The 21,958-nt window shown below is 41.5% G+C and overlaps 1 protein-coding gene across 1 annotated transcript in view; it reads right to left on the bottom strand.

Moving 5' to 3' along the window:
* Positions 1-440: 440 nt before the first annotated feature.
* Positions 441-21,958, bottom strand: part of hspbap1 (hspb associated protein 1) — a gene marked incomplete at both ends in the record, with an annotated part of 36,001 nt that continues 14,483 nt past the window's right edge. Inside the window, 5 exons of the mRNA XM_079563670.1 lie at positions 441-902; positions 2,963-3,073; positions 3,154-3,237; positions 7,387-7,558; positions 12,301-12,437. Of these exons, the coding sequence (XP_079419796.1) occupies positions 441-902; positions 2,963-3,073; positions 3,154-3,237; positions 7,387-7,558; positions 12,301-12,437 (966 nt within the window). The remainder of the gene's footprint in view (positions 903-2,962; positions 3,074-3,153; positions 3,238-7,386; positions 7,559-12,300; positions 12,438-21,958) is intronic.

Below are 21,958 nucleotides of genomic sequence, written 5' to 3'. Positions count from 1 at the left end.
ACGAGTCAGAAACATCTCAGAACAAGTGAAATAATCTAGGACAAACGCCCAAGAACTTCTTAACTAGTCAAAACAACTAAGATTTGGATTATTGTGCTCAAATTGAGATGTTTATACTGATCTAGTTATTTACTTTTTGCAGTGTATGGATCAGTGAGTCGATGTCTCGCTCATTATTAACAAACAACAACACCTGGCTGTGGCACCTCAAATAAGGTTTTAAAGTCTAGTTTTAGGCTCCATAGGCATGACATGTCCAGTTTAGTACAAAAAAATAAACAGTAACACGATGAGCCCAAAGAGTGAGATCAGCTTCTAACTCTTTTATGCCATTTTAATGCCCATATGCTAAAAACAATCAATCAATCAGACACACGAGGGGAACTTTCAATATAAACTGTACAATTTCAACCGAAAGTGCACATGTTTTGTGTCGTCCTCTAGTCCGGAGTGGTCCTGGCGCCCGTGTGTCTCTGAACGAGCAGCTCCGTCACGCGGTTCATGACGTCCGGATGAAGCAGACAGTCCAGCAGGTCGTTAGTGCTCAGTGAAACACGACCAAACTCTTCATCTGCCTCCTCTGCCTCCTCTTCATCTCCGTCACAAACGGCCGCAGACGCTCCCTCGAGGGATCCCGCATCCGTCCCTGTTTCCTGCCGCGTTTTCGCGCATTTCCGGGCGCGTCTGCAGGTCTCGCCCCTCGGTTCTGGACAGTTTACCGGGATGAGGTGCGGACCGAAGGGGGCCGGCGGAGGAGGGTGATGGGGAAGGATCTGTCCGGTGAAGCGGCGTTTGGAAGGCGGGACGTCCCGGGGGAGGTGGGGGAGGTGTTTGGATGAGGAGAAAGAGCTCAGCGCGAGGTTCAGATACTGCATGTTCTCCGAGTGGGATGTGACTCCGGTCTGAAAAACGAGAAGACGGGTGAGAAGTCTGGGACGAGAAAGACAAAAAACAACTTAAACCACTTAAAAGTCAATGTCATTTTATAGACAGAGCTCTTAACTAATAGAATGATAATATTTTAAAGGGGGGGGGTATTATGCAAAATGGACTTTTTCAAGCTTTACATCATGTTATTATGTCATTCCCTCATTAAAAACATGCCTGAAGTGTTGCCTTGGCACATTCACGTATTTTTGAGTAATCTGTAAAAACTCTGATGGCGGCCATTTTAGGGATAGGTTTGCCTGAGTCCTCCTAGGAACGCCCCCACCTCCTGGAGACGCCTCCGAGCTTTCGTCACCAGCCGAGTAACCAACCACTGCTCCTCAGCAGAACCCCCTCCCCACTGATGCCACAGACAGCGTGTGGAGGGGGCGTGTCTAAAGGCTCAGAGGTTCTTAAAGAGACAGAGGCCTATTTCAAGACATTCACTACAGCCATTTTGAGAGAGACATTTTATACAAGGCAGTTATTCTAATTTACTGCATTTACAGACCAACAGAAGGTTTGCTCATCATTGTAGTGTGATATAGACTGGTGCTATGTGACTGAAAAAAGCAGATTACCCCCTCTTTAATATATATATTTGGTGTGTTTAATTAATGTGCATCAACATTAAAGGGATATTTCAGGCCTCATTTCCTAGTTATCCAGAGTGTTGCTGATTTCTGGAGATGTTTTTTTTAATAATTCATGCAGTTCTTATGTTTGAAGAGTTTCGTGGCGCTAGGCTAATGCAAGGCTAGTGCATGTCTATGGTATCAGCTAGCCTGCATTAAAAACAGTGTGACCCGCTCCACAGAGCACCTGAGGCAAATCACTTATAACACCAGACTAACCATATAAATGTCTGTGTCCATAGAATCATGTTTGGAATATAACTGACCTTGCATCACATGAATGATCGCATTTTGAGGGACTATTTTCTAGCAGATCACTCCGCCGCCGCGTAGCTTATACAACCACGAAGCTGATGCTGCTCAAATATAAGTTATTTTAAATGCAAAATGGTTAAAATTACTCTATGGACACAGACATTTATATGGTTAGTCTGGCGTTATAAGTGATTTGCCTCAGGTGCTCTGTGGAGCGGGTCACACTGTTTTTAATGCAGGCTAGCTGATACCATAGAAATGCACTAGCCTTGCACTAGCCTAGCACCACGAAACTCTTCAAGTATAAGAACTGCATGAATTACAAAAAAATATCTCCAGAAATCAGCAACACAAAATCCTGAACTATCCCTTTAAGCCAGTGGTTCTCAACCTTTTGGAGCCTGCGACCCCTATTATAACACGTAAAGGGATTCGTGACCCCCGCCTGGGGCACACCTTGGGAAATAGGAGCATTAGACATAATTCTTAAAAAACAAAGAAAAAAAAAACAAATAGCTGAAATAAAATTCATCAAAATACGAACAAATAATGGCACTCTGGTAAAATAGCACACACATGCTACAATAAAACATTAGATTATGTGCTAATGATAATATGTTTATTTTATCTAAATGATCTGGCGACCCCCTTGGGGGTCCTGAGCCCCAGGTTGAGAACCACTGCTTTAAACCACTTAAAAGTCAATGTCATTTTATAGATAGACTTGTATGGAGCTCTTAACTGCTAGAATGAAGTTGCAAATATATTTTAATATATATAATTGGTGTGTTTAATTAATGTGCATCAACATTAAAGGGATATTTCAGGATTTTTGACATAGGGCCTCATTTCCTAGTTAGAGTGTTGCTGATTTGTGGAGATATTTTTTTTTTTTATAATTCATGCAGTTCTTATGTTTGAAGAGTTTCGTGGTGCAAGGCTAGTGCATGTCCACTCCACAGTGCACCTGAGGCAACTCACTCACCACAAAATGGTTTATATTATTCTATGGACACAGACATTTATATGGTTAGTCTGGCGTTATAAGTGATTTGCCTCAGGTGCTCTGTGGAGCGGGTCAGACTGTTTTTAATGCAGGCTAGCTGATACCATAGACATGCACTAGATTTGAATGCATCTCTCACCTCAGTGGGATTGAGCCAGTCGTCTGCATTGTCTTCACCGGGAGCCGTCTTAAAGGCACAGACCACGGCTCTGGTCACGGCTTCACTGATCCGCGCCTCGTCGTCCACTTCCTGCAACAAAAAAGAAAAAACAAATCAGTTACATTAAAGTTAGATTGGAAACGTAGTAAGAAATGGTGCTTTCCAGTCACCAGCTCTATCCAGGAGTTGACGCTGACGGTGACCGGATCCACTGACTCCACAAAGTGCCACCAGTGTCTGGGCACAAACAGCACCTGGGTGAGAAAGAAGAGGCTTTTAATAACATAATGGTAAATGTGAGCGATAAAGGCTTGGCTGTCTGGGGTTGCCACAGTCGGTCAGGTCAAGGTTCAGCAACACTATGTGAATGACGACCTGAACATCCTGAATGACCAATTGGTCATTTTATGCTCACTACTGCCACCTCAGGTCTTACGCATTACTGCAGTCTCTATCTTAAGCTCGTGCATGACGGCACTTTGGATCCGAAGTAACACGTTTCTGAGAGACAGTGCAGGATTTTAGAGGCAGTTGTGGTGAACAGGTCTGAGCTCATTCTACACATTAGGACATGGTTGGAACATGTAGAGGGAGGAAAATACTTAGTTTTAAATGTTTTAAACTCCATATAGTCCCTTTAAAGTTTTAGTTAAACGTTTCCTAATTTAGTTCAGTGTTAGTCTTTTTGTGGAGCTGACGTCATGTTTTTTAAGTCTTGTTTTGACACAATTTGCTGAAAAACTAGTTGCTTACAATTTGTGTTTGATTAGAAAAGAAAACATAGTGGTGAAATGGTTTCCCAAGGTGGGGTCTGTGGCCCCCTGGGGGTTCTCAGAGGCACTACAGGGGGGCCCTCAAAGCTTGTCTGCAAAGTACAATGAAAAAGTTAATTTGGAAAGGAATCATACATTTATCTGGACAAATGCACCAGTTTAAACCAGTATTTAGCCGACTGTCATGGCCAGATGATATTTTTGCTGTAAAATTACCAAAAAAATCTTTTGAATGGAGTAAACTATTATGATTTGGGGGGGGGGGGGGGGGGGGGGGAATCACCGATCCATAAGGGGTCCGTGATCCTGATCCTGGACTTTGGGAATGGCTGGTTTAGTGAAATATCACACAGGCATGTCCTAGTGGGACAAGGCCTCGTGGAAGACCCAGGACACGCTGGTGGGACTATGTCTCCGAGCTGGCCTGGTGTCGCCTCGGGGTCAGAACAGCTGGTGGAGGTGTGCGTGGATCGGGAGGTCTGGGCATCTCTGCCGAGACTGCTGCCCCTGCGACCCAGCCCCGGATAAAGGATGGATGGGTGAAATAATAACAATAATTTCATTATATTATTATATATTGTGATATTGCTCAGCAGTTTTGCATATTGTAAGTTACCTCAATATCAAGCAGACCTAAACCAAATATTACATTATTAGACCTTGTGACTTTTTTGTGGCAACTTTAATCATTTTAATGCATGTTTTATCTCTCTAGATTTGTAAATTGAAGTTTTCATGTGGACATTTCCATATTAAGCAACAAAACCAGCTCAATTCAAGCCAAGCCTGCAGCTGAAACGTGTTTTCTTTGTATTTTTCACAAACTAATGCTGTAAAAAATAAATAAACAATGTAATGATTTCCCAAGAAATGTAGATTTAAAACCAGTTAGAATCAAATCCAGCCCAAAAAGAGAAGAGAAACCACTAATGTTATCAGAAGTGCCAATAAATCAATGCAGGAAACGCACCACTTCTGTAACCCTCCACTAGATGGCAGCACAGCCCTGTCTCCCCTCCCTGTGTGACGTTATTGAAGGAGACGTGTCTTATTGATTCCGTGGCTTCAGAGCAGTCGTGGTTCATTCGTGTCTGTGAGTCTGACGAGCGAGAGGGGCAGGATTTGTCCTTCTGATCCAAAGGAGGGCGAGTTTTTGAGGCGAGAGCAGCTGCATGTAATAAAACTAGAGCCGCTGTAGAAAAGTTAGGAGGTGCCGGGAGGAAGGTGAGGGAGAAGCAGAGAATAATATGAGCGTGGGTGAAAGGGCGCTGCAGGGGCAAGCGGAGGGGAAGAAGTTCTGCACAGTATTTACTTTTAAGATCGTATTACATTGTTTTATAGTGAGGAAGGATCAAGGAAAACTAACCTTTGTTTGTTCTAAATTGTAATTATTCAAAGGATTCATTGTGATCAAGCTTTGTAAGGGAAAGCTGGAGCGAGGATAGTTTCAAAGACCAAATAAACAACGTTATCTTCGATTTATTGCTTGAAAAGTGCTTGAATTAAGACAATTTATGAATCTTGAAATGTGATTGCCAGTGGATCAAGCATAATTTAGCTTCAAATGAGAGAAATGAGACATAAAGTTCAAGTGCATATGACAATAATACTTTTGAAAATGTCTTATTTAGGTGGATAACATCTGATCTATCATTTTATTTCAGTGAAGCAGCAAACTACTGACAGGAAGTGACATAGATAGAGGTAAAGTTCCAGAGCAGTTTGACTCGTTTCCCATTGATCACATGGTCGGCACGGCAACAGTTTCAAATGGTTTGCCTCCATCTATGTCACTTCCTGTCAGTGTCTGATAAGGAAGTGGATCTATAAACATCACAAAAATGGTCAAACTAAAGCTGAGTACATTTTTCAGCCAAATCTTAAAGCAGGACTAAATGGTAAATGGTCTCAACTTATATAGCGCTTTTCCACCTACATTAGGCACTCAAAGCGCTTTACAGCAAGGATCCACTCACCCATTCATACTCTCATTCATACACCAATGTACACAGACACTGGGGGCAATGTGGGTGAAGTGTCTTGCCCAAGGACAATGTGCACTTTCAGGAGGTGGGATTCGAAACCCTGACCTTCCGATCATGAGACGACCCGCTCTACCATCTGCGCCACTGTCGCCCCGACTAAGTAACTCTTGCCCCTAGAGGCCATAAGCGCAACTGCAGGTGTCGTAGCAAGTTATGATTTTTTTAACTTATTAATTGTCTTGGAGAGTAAATACTACGCTGACAGGAAAGGCGAAGGGAGAGAGGGTTACTGTGCATCCAATTATACAATGGAAATATTTTTTTCCACTCAAACTTGGCTGTAAATACTGTTTAAAGTGACGTTAGCCCGCAGTTAGCTTTGCCCGTTAGCTTCTTCTTTGTGATTCCATTAGTGTGTATTGGTTTCTCCGGACCGGTGGCAGTAAAGTTGCAAACATGGTTTTCTGTCCTGAGACACCAGGGGGAGATGAAAGACCCTCCAATCATCCCATAAACACTTGTATTACCCCCACAGGGACGACGGAAAGGATTTATTAAGGTAAACACGCTACTTAGTACTGCTTTAAAGCAGAACTAAGTAACTTGTTTACCTTAATAAATCATTTTTGTAGTCCCTGCAACCACTGCTGAGCAGTGGTTGGTTACTCGGCTGGTGACCAAAGCTCGGAGGCGTCTCCAGGAGGTGGGGGCGTTCCTAGGAGGACTCAGGCAAACCTATCCCTAAAATGGCCGCCATCAGAGTTTTTACAGATTACTCAAAAATACGTGAATGTGCCAATGCAACAATTCAGGCATGTTTTTAATGAGGGAATGACAGAATAACATGATGTAAAGCTTGAAAAAGTCCATTTTGCATAATACCCCCCCTTTTAATAACTCATTTTTGTAGTCCCTCTGGGGTAATACAAGTGTTAATGGGATGATTGGAGGGTCTCCCCCTGGTGTCTCTGGCCAGAAAACCACAATTTTACTGCCTCCGGGTCTGTGGCCCCAATACACACCAATAGAATCACGAAGAAGAAGCTAACAGGCTAACGGGCAAAGCTAACCGCTGGCTAGCGTCACTTTAAACAGCATTTACAGCCAAGTTTCAGTGAAAAAAATTTCCTTTGTATAATTGGATGTACAATACTTTCCAAGACAATAAGTTTAAAAAATCGCAAGTTGCGCTTAGGGCCTCTAGGGGCAAGACTTACTTAGTACTGCTTTAATGTTATCGTCCAGCAACTTGAAGCACTTTTTGTTTTTTTTCCTAATGCATTTTCATTTCAGTTTGTGTCTCTCCAGGTTGAATATTGTTTCTTGTAACTTTTGTATTGACATTACATTATTGGAAGTAAAATCCGAAACTGACTAAGTAGTTTTTGACGTGATTAAGACATAAAGACAGAACGTCACCTCCTCTTTGGGGTTTGTTTCAGATTCTTGCTGCATTGTTTGGAGCGGTGACAAAGTAATTAGCGTCGTGTCTGCTGCTGAGGCGCGGTGTTTACTAAACACTGAACTCTCAGACCCTCTCGGTCCAAGAGAAAGAGACAGACAGAGAGAGAGGGGGGGGGACAGGGCACGGAAATGTGTTGTACATTACGTAACTACATAAATCGATGAGTTTCTCCCTGCTCACCTGTCCGGGCAGCAGAGTGACACAGTGCTCCCGGGCCGCTCTGAAGTCCTTAAACCGGCCCAGATCCGGGTTCAGGACGTCCACTCGGCTGAACACGCTGGACTCCTCGTACGGGATCCTGGTCGGGTACAGCTTTGAACTGTCCTCTGGGGGAAAGAGACGCCAGCGCTTCCTAAAATATACAGAAAAATCAACAGCTTTAGTTAGAATGGTTTGTTTCATGTTTAAGTGAGCAGCAGTGAACCAGTTTCTTATGGTGAATACTGAGTGAAAAGGAAAAGTTCTCTATTGGCCGATGGGTTATTATGACCAAAGGGATAAGAAGAACCCAGATACAAGCTCTGCCAACCACAAACTCAGTCCTCCTCATATTCCTCCTGTGATAACGCTGGGTTAGCTACAATTAAAGGAACCAGGCCGGTTTTCGTAATACAAAATGCAGAAATTCTTGTACTAATGAGGGTCGGACTGTTAGCATTGGAGTCATTATGGCAAACGGGGAGGAGTGAGGAGGAGACGTCTATTCTTTTTAACGGTCTATGGTGGCAAGATGTTTTAAAATGTTGAATGTTTATAGTGGAGGTAACGCAAGCTTTACTTGATCAAGAGGCAATTTCGTTTTGGTTTTTTCGTTTAGATGTGGGTTAAGCCTCCCAAAATTACGGAGTTTAACCTCTTAACTCCCGCCTGAACCGAGAGCATTTTCTCCAGTTCAGCTTTACCCAAATCCTGTAGGAAAGTGTAACGCCTCATTTGAAAGCTAAGATCTACAAAACTCATCTGAATGGATCTTTTTCCTCACGTTATCAGATTTTTTTCCCATCATTTTTTGGGGGGGTTTCAACTAATTTTTATAACTTTTTGGTCAAATTGTTTGTACATTTTTTGTCACTTTTTGTCACATTTGTCCATTTTTTGTCCATTTTTTGTCCATTTTATGTCAAATATTTATCACATTTTTGCCACTTTTTCATAATTTTTTAATCAAGTTTTTGTCATCATTTTTTCGTCACTTTTTTGTCACTTTCTGTCATTTTTTGGTCACATTTTTTCATCATTTTTTGGTCAATTTTTTGTCAAATATTTATCACATTTTTGCCACTTTTTCATAATTTTTTAGTCAAGTTTTTGTCATCATTTTTTCGTCACTTTTTTGTCACTTTCTGTCATTTTTTGGTCACATTTTTTCATCATTTTTTGGTCAATTTTTTGTCAAATATTTATCACATTTTTGCCACTTTTTCATAATTTTTTGGGTACATTTTTTGTCATATTTTTGTCACTTTTTTGTTACATATGTCCTTTTTTTGTCCATTTTTTGTGAAATATTTATCACATTTTTGCCACTTTTTCATCATTTTTTCATCATTTTTTTGGTAAATCTTTCGTCACTTTTTGTCAATTTTTCATCATTTTTTCTCAATTTTTGTCAATTTTTTGACAGTTTTTTGTCTAAGTTTTCTCACTTTTTTGTCACATCTTCATCATTGTCTTCGCCTCAGTTCTGTCGCTATTTGCGTAGGCGCATTGAGTTGCCTTGTGTACGAAATGCGCGGTATAAATAAAGTTGCCTTTGCCTATTTCCTCACCTTTTTTCCAGAAGATTTTGGATTGGGGTAAAGCCAAACAGGTTCAGGTGGGAGTTAAGGGATTAAAAATGTTAAAATTATGTATTTTCCTCCCCCTAAATGTTCCAGTCATGTCGTAATGTGTAGAATGAGCTCAGACCTGTTCACCACAACTGCCTCTAAAATCCTGCACTGTCACTGAAACATCACGGTATGTTTTAGCCGAGGATACAGCATCACAACATGGTAAAAAGCTCAGAAAGTTGCTCCTCAGTGTCACCTTTCTTGATATCAGCGTCCTTATTATTACTTGCCTCACGTCACACATCAATAACTAGGAAAACAAAAAAATATCGCATTTCAATTTGAGTTTCGAAAACAGAAGGCATTGTATTATCGGCTGAACCAAACAGCAGAGCCGTTCTCCTGCAGGAATCAGCCGATAAAACTCCTAAAGGCCAAATTGCAAATCAGTAACTGTGACGCTGTTTACCGTCACCTCTCAGATCCTTCCAGAGCGCAGTGTAATTGTGGAAACATCTTATACCGGTCAGGAAAAACGACGGCGGGGCAATTTTTCCTTTGCTTTCTTTGATCAATACAAAGAAATCTAATCTCAATGGCAATACAGTAAAAAAAAAGGGGTGTTTTGGGGGGTGAGTGCGATAAAAGCAAAGCGGAGATAAGAACGACCTTTTCGAAATGACCCCGGCGCCGTCGACTCCTGTTTCTCAATTTCCTCTTTCTCTGCGCTCAGATCCAGGATGGCTCATAAAACGACTTTTTCAGAGGCCAAAGGACGCGCGATATTAGCCATTACCCGCCGTCGTTCAACTTTAGATTAAACTTACCTTGCCTTTTTGCAGTGCACACCTCATTTTATATGATAGTAAATAACTAACTGCGATAGAAACTTTGGTAAACCATTTCGAGATGCCATTACATTAGAACATTATTGTGACTAATTAGATTTTTCAATAAATTGTGTTAGGGCTGCTCGATTATTGAAAAAATAATAATCACAATTATTTTTGTTATTTTTGAAATCACGATTATTCAAACGATTATTTGTTGCCTTTAAAAAAATCCATCAAAAAAAATGACAAAAAAACATCAAAAAAGTGACAAAAATCCATCAAAAAAAATTAGAAAAATCCAGCAAAAAAGTGACAAAAAATCCAGCAAAAAAAATGACAAAAAATCCATCAAAAAAAGACAAAAATCCATAAAAAAAAGGCAAAAATCCAGCAAAAAAAGTGACAAAATACAGCAAAAAATGACAAAAATCCATTAAAAAAAAGACAAAAATCCATAAAAAAATGATAAAAAATACAGCAAAAAAATTACAAATATCCAGCAAGAAAAAGACAAAAATCCAAAAATTAGAAAAAAAAAAAAAAAAATTGCGATTATGCTAATTTTGTAATCGTTTACTGTTGTAATCGAAATCATAATCGAATTTCGATTAATTGCACAGCCCTAAATTGTGTCAAAACTAGGCTAAAAAACAAGGATACATTTGAAAAAGAAAGTGGAAAATCAAAACAAAAATTGAACCTTGTTAAGCCACTATTCCTTTTTGTTTTGTTCGCTTTAAAGGGACTATACGGAGTTTAAACATGTTAAAATAAAGTATTTTCCTCCCCCTACATGTTCCAGCCATGTCCTCATGTTTAGAATGAGCTCAGACCTGTTCACCACAACTGCCTCCAAAATCCTGCACTGTCGCTCAGAAAGACGTTAATTCGGGTCTGAATTGCCGTCATGCACCAGCTTAAAGGGGGGGTGTTATGCAGAATCGACTTTTTCAAGCTTTCCATCATGTTATTATGTCATTCCCTCATTAAAAACATGCCTGAAGTGTTGCCTTGGCACATTCATGTATTTTTGAGTAATCTGTAAAAACTCTGATGGCGGCCATTTTAGGGATAGGTTTGCCTGAGTCCTCCCAGGAACGCCCCCACCTCCTGGAGACGCCTCCGAGCTTCGAGAGAGACGGAGGCAAAGAGCATTATTATACAAGGCAGTTATTCTAATTTACTGCATTAACAGACCAACAGAAGGTTTCGTCATCATTGAAGTGTGATATAGACTGGTGCTGTGTGATTTAAAAAAGCAGAATACCCCCTCTTTAAGAATAATATTTTTTCCCCTGCAGGTCCTCTGAGGCCCCCCAGGAAGGCCCGGACCCCATTTTGGGAACCAATTATACATGCTTTTCAGTCATGTGACCTTTGTTGTTATGGCAGCCATTTTGAATACCGAAGTAGCATTATCTAGTACTACCACATGTAACAATATCTTTACTCTACTATGAAAATGAAAGACGAGAGCGAAGGATCGGATACCAGGGGCTGCACTTGAGGACGGGGGGAGGGAAGGTGGAGAGAGGGAGGGGGGAAATATTGATCCACGAGGGAAATTGTGGCATCATAGCAGCTCAACAATACACTTAAAGAGGGGGTATTATGCTTTTTTCAATCACATAGCACCAGTCTATATCACACTACAATGATGACAAACCTTCTGTTGGTCTGTAAATGCAGTAAATTAGAATAACTGCCTTGTATAAAATGTCTCTCTCAAAATGGCTGTAGCGAATGTCTTGAAATAGGCCTCTGTCTCTTTAAGAACCTCTGAGCCTTTAGACACGCCCCCTCCACACGCTGTCTGTGGCATCAGTGGGGAGGGGGTTCTGCTGAGGAGCAGTGGTCGGTTACTCGGCTGGTGACGAAAGCTCGGAGGCGTCTCCAGGAGGTGGGGGCGTTCCTAGGAGGACTCAGGCAAACCTATCCCTAAAATGGCCGCCATCAGAGTTTTTACAGATTACTCAGAAATACGTGGATGTGCCAAGACAACACTTCAGGCATGTTTTTAATGAGGGAATGACAGAATAACATGATGTAAAGCTTGATAAAGTCGATTTTGCATAATACCCCCCCTTTAAGTAAAGTCTGTGCCACATTTTCTGGTTATATCAGATAAACGTGGGTCTCTGGGGCCCTGTTTTAACTGTTGTCTTCTATAATTACGTGAATCAGTAATCAGTTGCCTTTAATTTTCATGCTGAGAAGAGATAATGTTACATGTTGTAGTGCATAATTCTACTTCGGTATTCAAAATGGCTGCCGGAACAATGTGTGATGTCATTGGAAACTCATGTATACATTTGTTCTATCGGAAAGGCTCCGTAATCCCAGTCAGGCGACTTTGTAGAACATCCCCAATGCCCCCCCCTCTCTCTGCCCTTGATTTCCTGGAAACCATAAGTCCTCGCACTAATATATTTGTCCATAAAGCAGCGTATAAATCAGATTTTATTCCTCTTAATAACACTCGCTCTCACCGTCCTTGCACCTGCAGCACCAGGTTGCAGCCGTACGAGTCCAGATGACAAGGCGTGTTGGCTCCTTCCGTCCCGACCCAGAGGGTGCTGTCTCGGCCGTCGCGGCCCCGGAAACCGAAATCGCTCCACCTCACGTCCTGCACGCAGAAGTAAAGGCGGGAGAGAAAGTAACGTCTCAGGACTTGACGAGATTTTGTTCACGTTTATTTTAAGGAAGGCGGCGTCACACCACCCAACACAATCTGATAGAACAGGAGCATGCTCACAGGCAGGGGCGTAGCACCAAACTCTGGGCCCTAGGTACAAACTATCTTTTTGGACCCCCCTCATATTTCTTGTTCTTTAACCACATAACAGTGGTTTGACAGTGCAGTTGATTTATTTTCTATTATAACTTTATTATTAGTCCTGGATACTTCGATCATTGTTTTGTTTTTGTTTGTCGTGTACTCGATGTTTGACTTGAAATTTCATCTGGATTGGCTTCAGTTACAGAAATTGAATGACCTTCAATCCCGGTAGTGATATAGATATTTAAATTGGTGGTGGAACATTCTGCAGCATAATGATTATTAGCAGACCACATTAAACAGGACGACAGCACCAGGGACTGAGGATATTTGTGCTGGGAATAACAAATGTGTGACTTTAAAGTAGGCCTTAAAATGCTATTTTGCAAAAAAGAAATATTGTACTATATGTTGTCTCATGAACAAAACAGCTCAAGGGCTTCAGCCTCATTTAGTCTCGCTCCATATTTGAAGCTGAACCATTTGGCACAATTTAAATTCATCCATTATTATTGTTTGTGCAAAATTCTGTCTGGCAACCGTTGTATTTCAGCCCGGTTGTGTTCAATTCTTATAGTATCAATTATGAGGAAACTTAGAAAGTACAATACAGAACGCTTTTTGCTGCACTTTTTAGGGCCCCCACCCTGCTCTGGGCCCTGGGTACACAGCACCCTTTACCCCCCCAGTCCGACGCCCCTGCTCACAGGCTTTCTGAATCAAAAGTGAAACAATGTCGTCCGCAAACGTAACAACATGACGACCTGGAGAGCTGCTCTGACAGTCGCTGGTATACAGGACAAAAAGGAGCGGCGACAAGACACAGCCCTGCGGAGATCCAGTTGACGAGAACAGAACATCCGATTGGACATTTTAAATATAGCTCTACAGTTATTTTGATTTATATTTGTCATTGTCACAAAACCACTACTTGACCACCACAAAAAAAAAGGATCAAGTAAATATTTAGATGTAGGCAAACAGTCCCACCCACTTCCGGTCACGTGTCCTCATTTTTTTTTAAGAAAAATTCAAATATTGTGTGAAGAATTGTGTGTTTTATGTCTATGAGTCGCCAGCGTCGTGCTGTTAAACTCTTAAAAGGGCTAGATGGAAGTTTGCCATTTTATACTCACTACTGCCACCTCAGGTCATACGTGTAACTGCAGCTTCTATATTAAGCTCGTGCATGACGGCAATTCGAATCCGAAGTGACACCTTTCTGAGTGACAGTGCAGGATTTTAGAGGCAGGTGTGGTGAACAGGTCTGAGCTCATTCTACACATTAGGACATGGCTGGAACATGTAGGGGGAGAAAATACATATTTTTAACATTTTTAACTCCGCATAGTCCCTTTGGTATTTTTTTTATTTATTTTTATTGTTTTTTGTGCTCATGTCAGGAAGAAATATTTATGTTGCAAGTCATATGGTCTACACACAACATGTTTTTCCTTTTTTTTTTTTCACTTTTTCACCCGTTCCCCCCACTCCCATGCCACATGTCTCAAAACCCAGACAAAACCCAGAAAACTGAAATTAAAATAGACACATCACAGCTGTGTCAACAACACTATATAGACAGATTGAGAAATAATAATAATAAAAAAATAAAAAAAATAAAAATAATTTAAAAAATCATCAACAATAACAATGACAATAACATCTGAAAGGCCTAGTTTTTAAAAATGTATATGTAGATAAGTTATGGCTCGGTTCCACCTACCCTACTCTACTCTACCCTGCTCTACTTTGCCTGCATTTGAAATGTTTCCACCAGCCCACTTTACAGTTAACTGGTACTTTTTTTAGTACCTGCTTGGCCCTGGTACTAAACAGGCCAAGCAGGTACTGTTTCCAATGGATACAGTCAAAAGCAAAGCCATATCCATGGATACACCCTGGTAACCATGGATACAGTATCAGATTCTAAAGAATAGTGGAAACACAACCAGGCCAAGTAGAGTAGGACCAAACCAAGTAGAGTAGAGAAGGGTAGGGCTGGTGGAAACGAGCCAAATTTACTGGGGTAAGTTTGGGAAATTTAGGAAATAATGTGAAAATTTAGGGCAGATTGGGGTAAAAATTGGGGAATGAAACGTGAGAAAATGTGAAGATATGTGGGGGAAAAAATAAATAAATAAAATTTAAAAAAATTCAGGGAAAAAGAAAATATGAAAAAATGGTGGTACGATTTTTTCTTTTTTTTAATTAATATCCACTCACTTAGATTAAGCGTCCCTTTGGTATTTGAATTGCTAAAAGTTAATGAGACATTTTACGTCCGGACACAGACACGGAAGTGGGCGGGACCGTTGAGTTACTCAAATGAAAGGACAAATCTATAAATAACAAGTCTGTAGTGGTGGGCGGAGCTCAAAACGGCTGAACAAAATGACAGAGACTGAAGATGGTTTATAAGCTTCTGCAACGACAAACAATCCAGTGTTGCTTTAGTGACCTCTGTGCAAAGACCTCTCCAGCACATCCCAAAGACTCTCAATAGGGTTAAGATCTGGACTCTGTGGTCAACAATCCATCTCCCTGAACTGCTCTTCACATCCTGGCATCGGCATTAAAATGGCTGTACCATCAGGGAAGAAGAAATCCATTGATGGAATAACTTGGACGTTCAGGTCATCAGCTGATCTCATTCTTTGGGCTCATAGTGTTGCTGAACCGAAACCAGATCAGAACAGTTTGTTACAGAGCAGTGTTAATTTTGACAACATATTATATTTTAGATCTCGGGGTTTTGTTCACGAGTGGGGGGCGGATGGAGCGTGAGATGGACAGACGGATCGGTGCGGCGTCAGCAGTGATGCAGTCGCTGTATCGGTCTGTCGTGGTGAAGAGGGAGCTGAGTCGGGGCAAAGCTCTCGATTTACCGATCGATCTACGTTCCCCCCCTCACCTATGGTCATGAGATTTGGGTCATGACCGAAAGGACAAGATCGCGAATACAAGCGGCCGAAATGAGTTTCCTTCGCAGGGTGTCTGGGCGCACACCTGCGAGATCGGGTGAGGAGCTCAGTTACCCGGGAGGAGCTCGGAGTAGAGTCGCTGCTCCTTCACGTCGAAAGGAGCAGCTGAGGTGGCTCGGGCATCTGTTTTCCGGATGCCTCCTGGTCGCCTCCCGCGGGAGGTGTTCCAGGCATGTCCTAGTGGGACAAGGCCTCGTGGAAGACCCAGGACACGCTGGTGGGACTATGTCTCCGAGCTGGCCTGGTGTCGCCTCGGGGTCAGAACTGCTGGAGGAGGTGTGTGTGTGGATCGGGAAGTTTGGGCATCTCTGCTGAGACTGCTGCCCCCGCGACCCGGCCCTGGATAAAGCGGAAGAAAATGGATGGATGGAGTTTATTTTAGTTTTAGTCTTAGTCTTTTGACTAAAATGTAGTTTAATTTTTGTCGAGATTTAGTCAAAAAAAACGTTTCAATTTTAGTCTAGTTTTAGTCGACTAAATTTGAGACTAATTTAGTCGACTTTGCATTGATAATATTCATTATAATCATATTTAATGTTGTTCCTCTGCTTCATGGAGCTGCTTCCACATGAACAAAGCTCAGAGCTGATCCTTTGGCAGAGAATTTAAATGATATGAGGCTCTTTCAGACGCTCAATAGAAGTTTGGATAATTTTAGTCTCTCCTTTTCATTTTTATTTAGTCTTATTTTAGTCGACTAAAATATCTGGACATTTTAGTCATAGTTTTAGTCTCATGAGAAACTTTTAATTTAGTTTTAGTCCAATTTTAGTCGTCAAAAAATATCACAAAATTAAGCCTAAATATTTTAGTCGACGAAATGAACACTGTTACAGAGAGGGAAGAGAAAAATCCATTTCACTGAATGGATTTTTACCCATTACCCCTTATAAAGTCTTCCATATTGTTTTCAAAGCACTTGCATCGTAGACAAGCTTCTGCCCCCCCCATACACGTAGATATCCATCCTTTTTATACAGGTAGATGCACCAAAACACATAATTTAGCATCTTTCTTCTGCCTGTCAATCATAACCAACTGTGCATTTTCCATCAATCTTCCATAATTAGCTCATAAGAAAGTTGCCGCACGTTATAATGGACAATCTTAGCTCCGGGTGGCAATCCCAGCTCCGCAATTTACCCTTTTCAAACGTGCACTTTCTCAAAGGCACATCAGCGGAGACGTAATTACAGGTGGACTGGACAGACTATAAAAATGTATCATCGAGGTAAAAATAAGAAATGAAATAACTCAGCGGGGATTGCTTTTTTAATGTCTTTATAAGCCACTGCCGGACAAGAATAGCGGCGCTAATAAATAACCAGGGGGCAAAAGCTTAACATTTTAATTGGAAATGTCAAAACGGAGTAAAAATGGGGGGATTCTAATGAAGAAAATATATTGGCTCAGAGTTTATGTGTTTAATGTGGGCGGAGGTGATAAGGCGCGGTTTCGGTAAATAGACGTCTTTAATTACAGGAGTCCCGAGTTGTTTATGACGTTGTTGGTGTTGAAAACTTTCCAGGCTTTTCTTTAATTTAGGGGAAAGTTACGAAGCCGAAGCCTTTTCAGTGTTTGTAATGAAATACAGTGGCAGCAGTAGAGGGACCTTGCCCAGAATAGTTTTTGAATAAATAACAAGTAAAGCATGTCTCGATATGTCAACAGAACGTTTCCTCTTTTGGGGTCGTCTTTCCTGAACGCAGCTCTGCCCAGTGGTTTCTGTGTTTTGTCCTTCGCTGCTCTGAAAAGTCATATATCTTGTTGCATTCAGGCTTTTACAGCTACTTCAGACACTTTAGCTCAGGTACTTATTGTAATAGAACTAAACTGATATTGCGACACCTAATATTGCGATACGATATTTATTTGGTGATACATCTTGATACATTATCTGCCAAAAATTAAAGGTTTACTTCGCACATCTCTTTGTTTAAAACAGGTGCGTAAGAGAAGGCATAGAGGCCAAACATAGAACAGGAAGAATCTCTCGCACACTGTATACTTGCAACACTAGTGTTTCTTTATTAAAGGGACTATACGGAGTTTAAAAATGTTAAAATGAAGTATTTTCCTCCCCCTACATGTTCCAGCCATGTCCTCATGTGTAGAATGAGCCCAGACCTGTTCACCACAACTGCCTCTAAAATCCTGCACTGTCACTCAGAAAGGTGTTACTTCGGGTCTGAAGTGCCGTCATGCACGAGCTTAATATAGAAGCTGCAGTTACACGTATGACCTGAGGGGGCAGTAGTGAGTATAAAGTAGCGAACTTGCATCTAACCCCTTTAATGTAACGGCCAGTGGCAAATTTTTTAAAATTGGTAAAACATTTAGACTTCCAGACTATCACTTTAAAGCAGTACTAAGTAACTCTTCCCCCTAGAGGCCATAAGTGCAACTGCAGGTGTAGTAGCAAGTTACGATATTTTAACTTATTAATTGTCTTGGAGAGTAAATACTACGCTGACAGGAAAGGCGAAGGGACAGAGGGTTACTGTGCATCCAATTATACAATGGAAATATTTCTTTTCACTCAAACCTGGCTGTAAATACTGTTTAAAGTGACGTTAGCCCGCAGTTAGCTTTGCCTGTTAGCCTGTTAGCTTCTTCTTCGTGATTCCATTAGTGTGTATTGCTTTCTCCGGACCGGTGGCAGAGAAGTTGCAAACATGGTTTTCTGGTCAGAGACACCAGGGGGAGATGAAAGACCCTCCAATCATCCCATAAACACTTGTATCACCCCCACAGGGACTACGAAAAGGATTTATTAAGGTAAACACGTTACTTAGTACTGCTTTAAGTACTGATTCCTGAATGGTATTTTTTTGTAAACCTATACACCTTATTCCGCCCCGCCCACTTTTGTCACTTTTTGCGTTGTCTCGGCACCTCGTTTTCCAGACACTTTAACGGAGAACGAGGGAAAATATTCTCAAATCTGATGTTTAGTCGATTGATTTGTGTAAAATGTCCGATGTTCATTTGCACCGACATGTCGACACTGCAGCGTTTCTCTGCGCGGCCTGAAAACGGCTTTGTTTTCGTGTAGTGACTGATTTTATGTGGACTTCTCCAGCCCCATGTTAACACATTGGAGAAAAGGGGCGGGCACTATTCATGGCGGTGCCCACGCGAACCTCCTGGATAAGGTGAATACTAAAATATTTCTCCTCTTGAACCATAAAGCTGAAAAATAATGTTCATTTAATCCATAAAAGACCATATCTTTTACATTTGTATCATTTATTTTAGCTGAAACCACCATGATGTAACTTCCTTTAAAGCTGTCCCTGGAACAACAGGCATCAAAACTTGGAGTCTAAACATATACTTTTTGGTACCTTTTGATACTTTTCTTTTTTCGAGTAGTAGTACCTACACCAGGGGTCGGCAAGTTTGCATCATGAAGGGCCGATTTTCATCATAGCCAAAACACCAAGGACCGAACCTCACTATTGTAGCCTAAAGTTAAGAACCATTTTCTGCAAATGCCAATGTTTTACATCAGTGGTTCTAAAGTGGTCCGGCTCCGAGACGCCATTACCTTAATGACAAAGTGTGACCCAAATAAAACTGTAATTTGTCATATATCGCATAAAATATTGCATTTACCAAGTCGTAGATTTGCTTTGAAGACTGAAATTATGATCAAAACAACCCAATAATTCAAATTTCAACAGACTCCAGTGTGTTTCCGTGTAGTTTTAAGATAAGATAAGATAATCCTTTATTGATCTCACAATGGAGAAATTCACTTGTTACAGTCGGCGTTCAAGCAGATCACTCAGAGTTGTGCAAAAACAGACAGGAAAATGTGCGACCAGTTAAATAGAATAAACATGAGGTATCCCATGTACAACAAGCAAAGCAGAAACAATTATAATAGGATAAAAACTAGAACAGGTCATATAAGTAAAATATCTGGGGGGGTAAAGATACAGTCCTAGTGCAGGATGTCAATAAGTGATGCAAGACTGAAAATATTAAAAAGAAAGTTCCCTGTAGGCTCGCGACCCACTTTTGAGTCCCGACCCACCAGTTGAGAATCACTGTTTTACATTATATATGACCAAGTGTGATGTTTTCCAAAGGCATTTAAAAAATACACCATAAAAAGACACAATTTCTCGCATTTTTTGTGTACTTTAACAGGTATTTGATCCCTTATATTTCTCAAAATCATATTGGGGGCCAGAGGCTCTGTGCTGGCTCTGTGCCGGGCCTGACGTTGCCAACCCCTGACCGACACAGTACCCTGCCTTATGTATACATGATAAATGGGACGTCCCAAAACGCAAATACGTGTCTGATTTTTCTTCCTGTATCCAAACACAACAGCAGCAGCAGCAGCGCGGCGGATAATGAAGACTCCGGGGCCGATATCACTTGTCTTTGTTTGTGCTTTGGTGCTGGTTCTGACCCACCAGCACAACTTGACACAAACTTATTGTGCCTCATGGTCCTCGTTAATAGAAGATGCACTCCAGACAAAGACAAGTGCTTCCTATACACAAAAGATTCCACACATGCAGACCTCAAACTAAATCCCCCCCGTCCTTCAGAACCTCCCGTCCCTCAATGCCTCCAGTTCAATATCCTCCTCATCACATTCAAAGCCCTCCATGATCAATACCTCAATGACCGACTCCTTACATAGGCCAATGTAATGCCTCAAAGCTAAGACCAACAAAACTCCTCTAAACTGATCTTTTTCCTTGTTTTGTCACTTTTTCATCACTTTTTTGTCACTTTTCTGTTACCATTTGTTGCTTTTTAGTTGCATTTTCATCACTTTTGTGTTGTGTTCTTGTCCCTTTTCTATGGCCCTTTTGTGGCTTTTTTGAGGGTTCTTCGTCACACATTTTCGTCACTTTTCTGTTACCCTTTGTTGCTTTTTCGATGCAATTTTGTCACTTTTTTGTTGTGTTTTTGTCCCTTTTCTACGGCCCTTTTGTGGCTTTTTTGAGGGCTCTTCGTCACATTTTCCGACAACATTTTCATCACTGTTTTGTTGCTTTTCTGTTAACCTTTGTTGCTTTTTGATGCATTTTTGTCACTTTTTAGGCCCGAGCCGGACGCAGTCCTGGCAAGGGACTATTGTTTTTGGGTGGTTTCTTCTTCTTCTTATTATTATTTATTTATTTTTCTCCGGAAAGGATCGCGTTTTTGACCCGCTAAACGTGGGTGAAAGCTCCCCAAAATTGGCGGAGGCAATGGGGCAGCGAAAAAATTTATGATATTGGACGAATGGGACACGCCCACAACAAAATGGCTCCACAGCGCCCTCTGGAAGCGGACCCCAATTCAAAAAAATAGGGGCGTATTTGGGCGTACGCCCGAATCCCTCGGCACAGTGAGAGGGGACATCAGGACAACCCCAAAACTCACTTGGAGCGACACGCCCACTCGCACAGGGAGGCGGCCATCTTGGCTTCAAAGTGGCTTGTAAGTGGCCCGCCCATCCTCCGTGAAAATAGCCAGAGGTCTTAGCCTGGCAGCATACTGGCCTCTGTCAGAGGCCACTGTGTCCTGAAATTCGCCAATTTTCCAAATTTCTCCCTTTCTTCACAAAAGCCACACTTTTGGACTCGTATATACTTATACTACCCCTCTGTCACAGACAGAAGCTTTAATTTGGACATTTTTGCCTTCAAATTCACGTTTTTGTCAACTGTACAATCACAGGAAGTTCAATTCGTCTGTTTCCTGTCCGTCTCTCTGTGTGCTCCTCGTATTAAATGGGTCTTACCAAAATCTTGCTTCAATATCGAGGGTGCTGCAGGGCTGAAACCCCCTCTCAACCTTTCTATGGGCAGGAATTTAACCTAATTAAAAAATGATGCAATATATTATTTTCTAAACTGTTAATCCGTTTCCTACAAATACACAAGTGCAGGGTCTCTCATGACATTTATTTCACATCCGCTATTTTTTACACAGCCTAAGTAGCTCCATTGGTAGAGTGCTGGGTTAGTGTACAGGAGGTTGCTGGATCAAATCCCCACCATGACTCTCTTTCATTTTTTTTTTCTTTTGGACTCTGCACTTTCTGGGAAGAACATGCATCGTCGCCAAGTTCCACACTCATTAAAAACAGGGAAGTTACCCCTCCAGTGTGTTGCTGGGATCAAATTTCAGCCTGTGAATTTAGACACCCCAAGCCAGCATCAGGCCCATGTTTGCATGGAATTACAGCTCAGTGATAGCATGGTCGTCTCAAGTGAAGGAGGTTGCCAGTCCAAACACAACCTTGACACTTTCATATTGCCTTCACCTTTTCCATTGCCCGCTGCACACATTGTCACAGCGTAAAACACATGAGTGCGGGACGTTTCATAGAAGTTCTTGTGCCTGCGTGGCATCATAGCTTGAGCGTTG

This window comes from Gobius niger (assembly GCF_951799975.1).
Source record: "Gobius niger genome assembly, chromosome: 9".
NCBI classification, from domain to species: Eukaryota; Metazoa; Chordata; class Actinopteri; order Gobiiformes; family Gobiidae; genus Gobius; species Gobius niger.
Note: the sequence above shows the minus strand (reverse complement) of the source record. Positions and strands in the feature narration are given on the sequence as shown.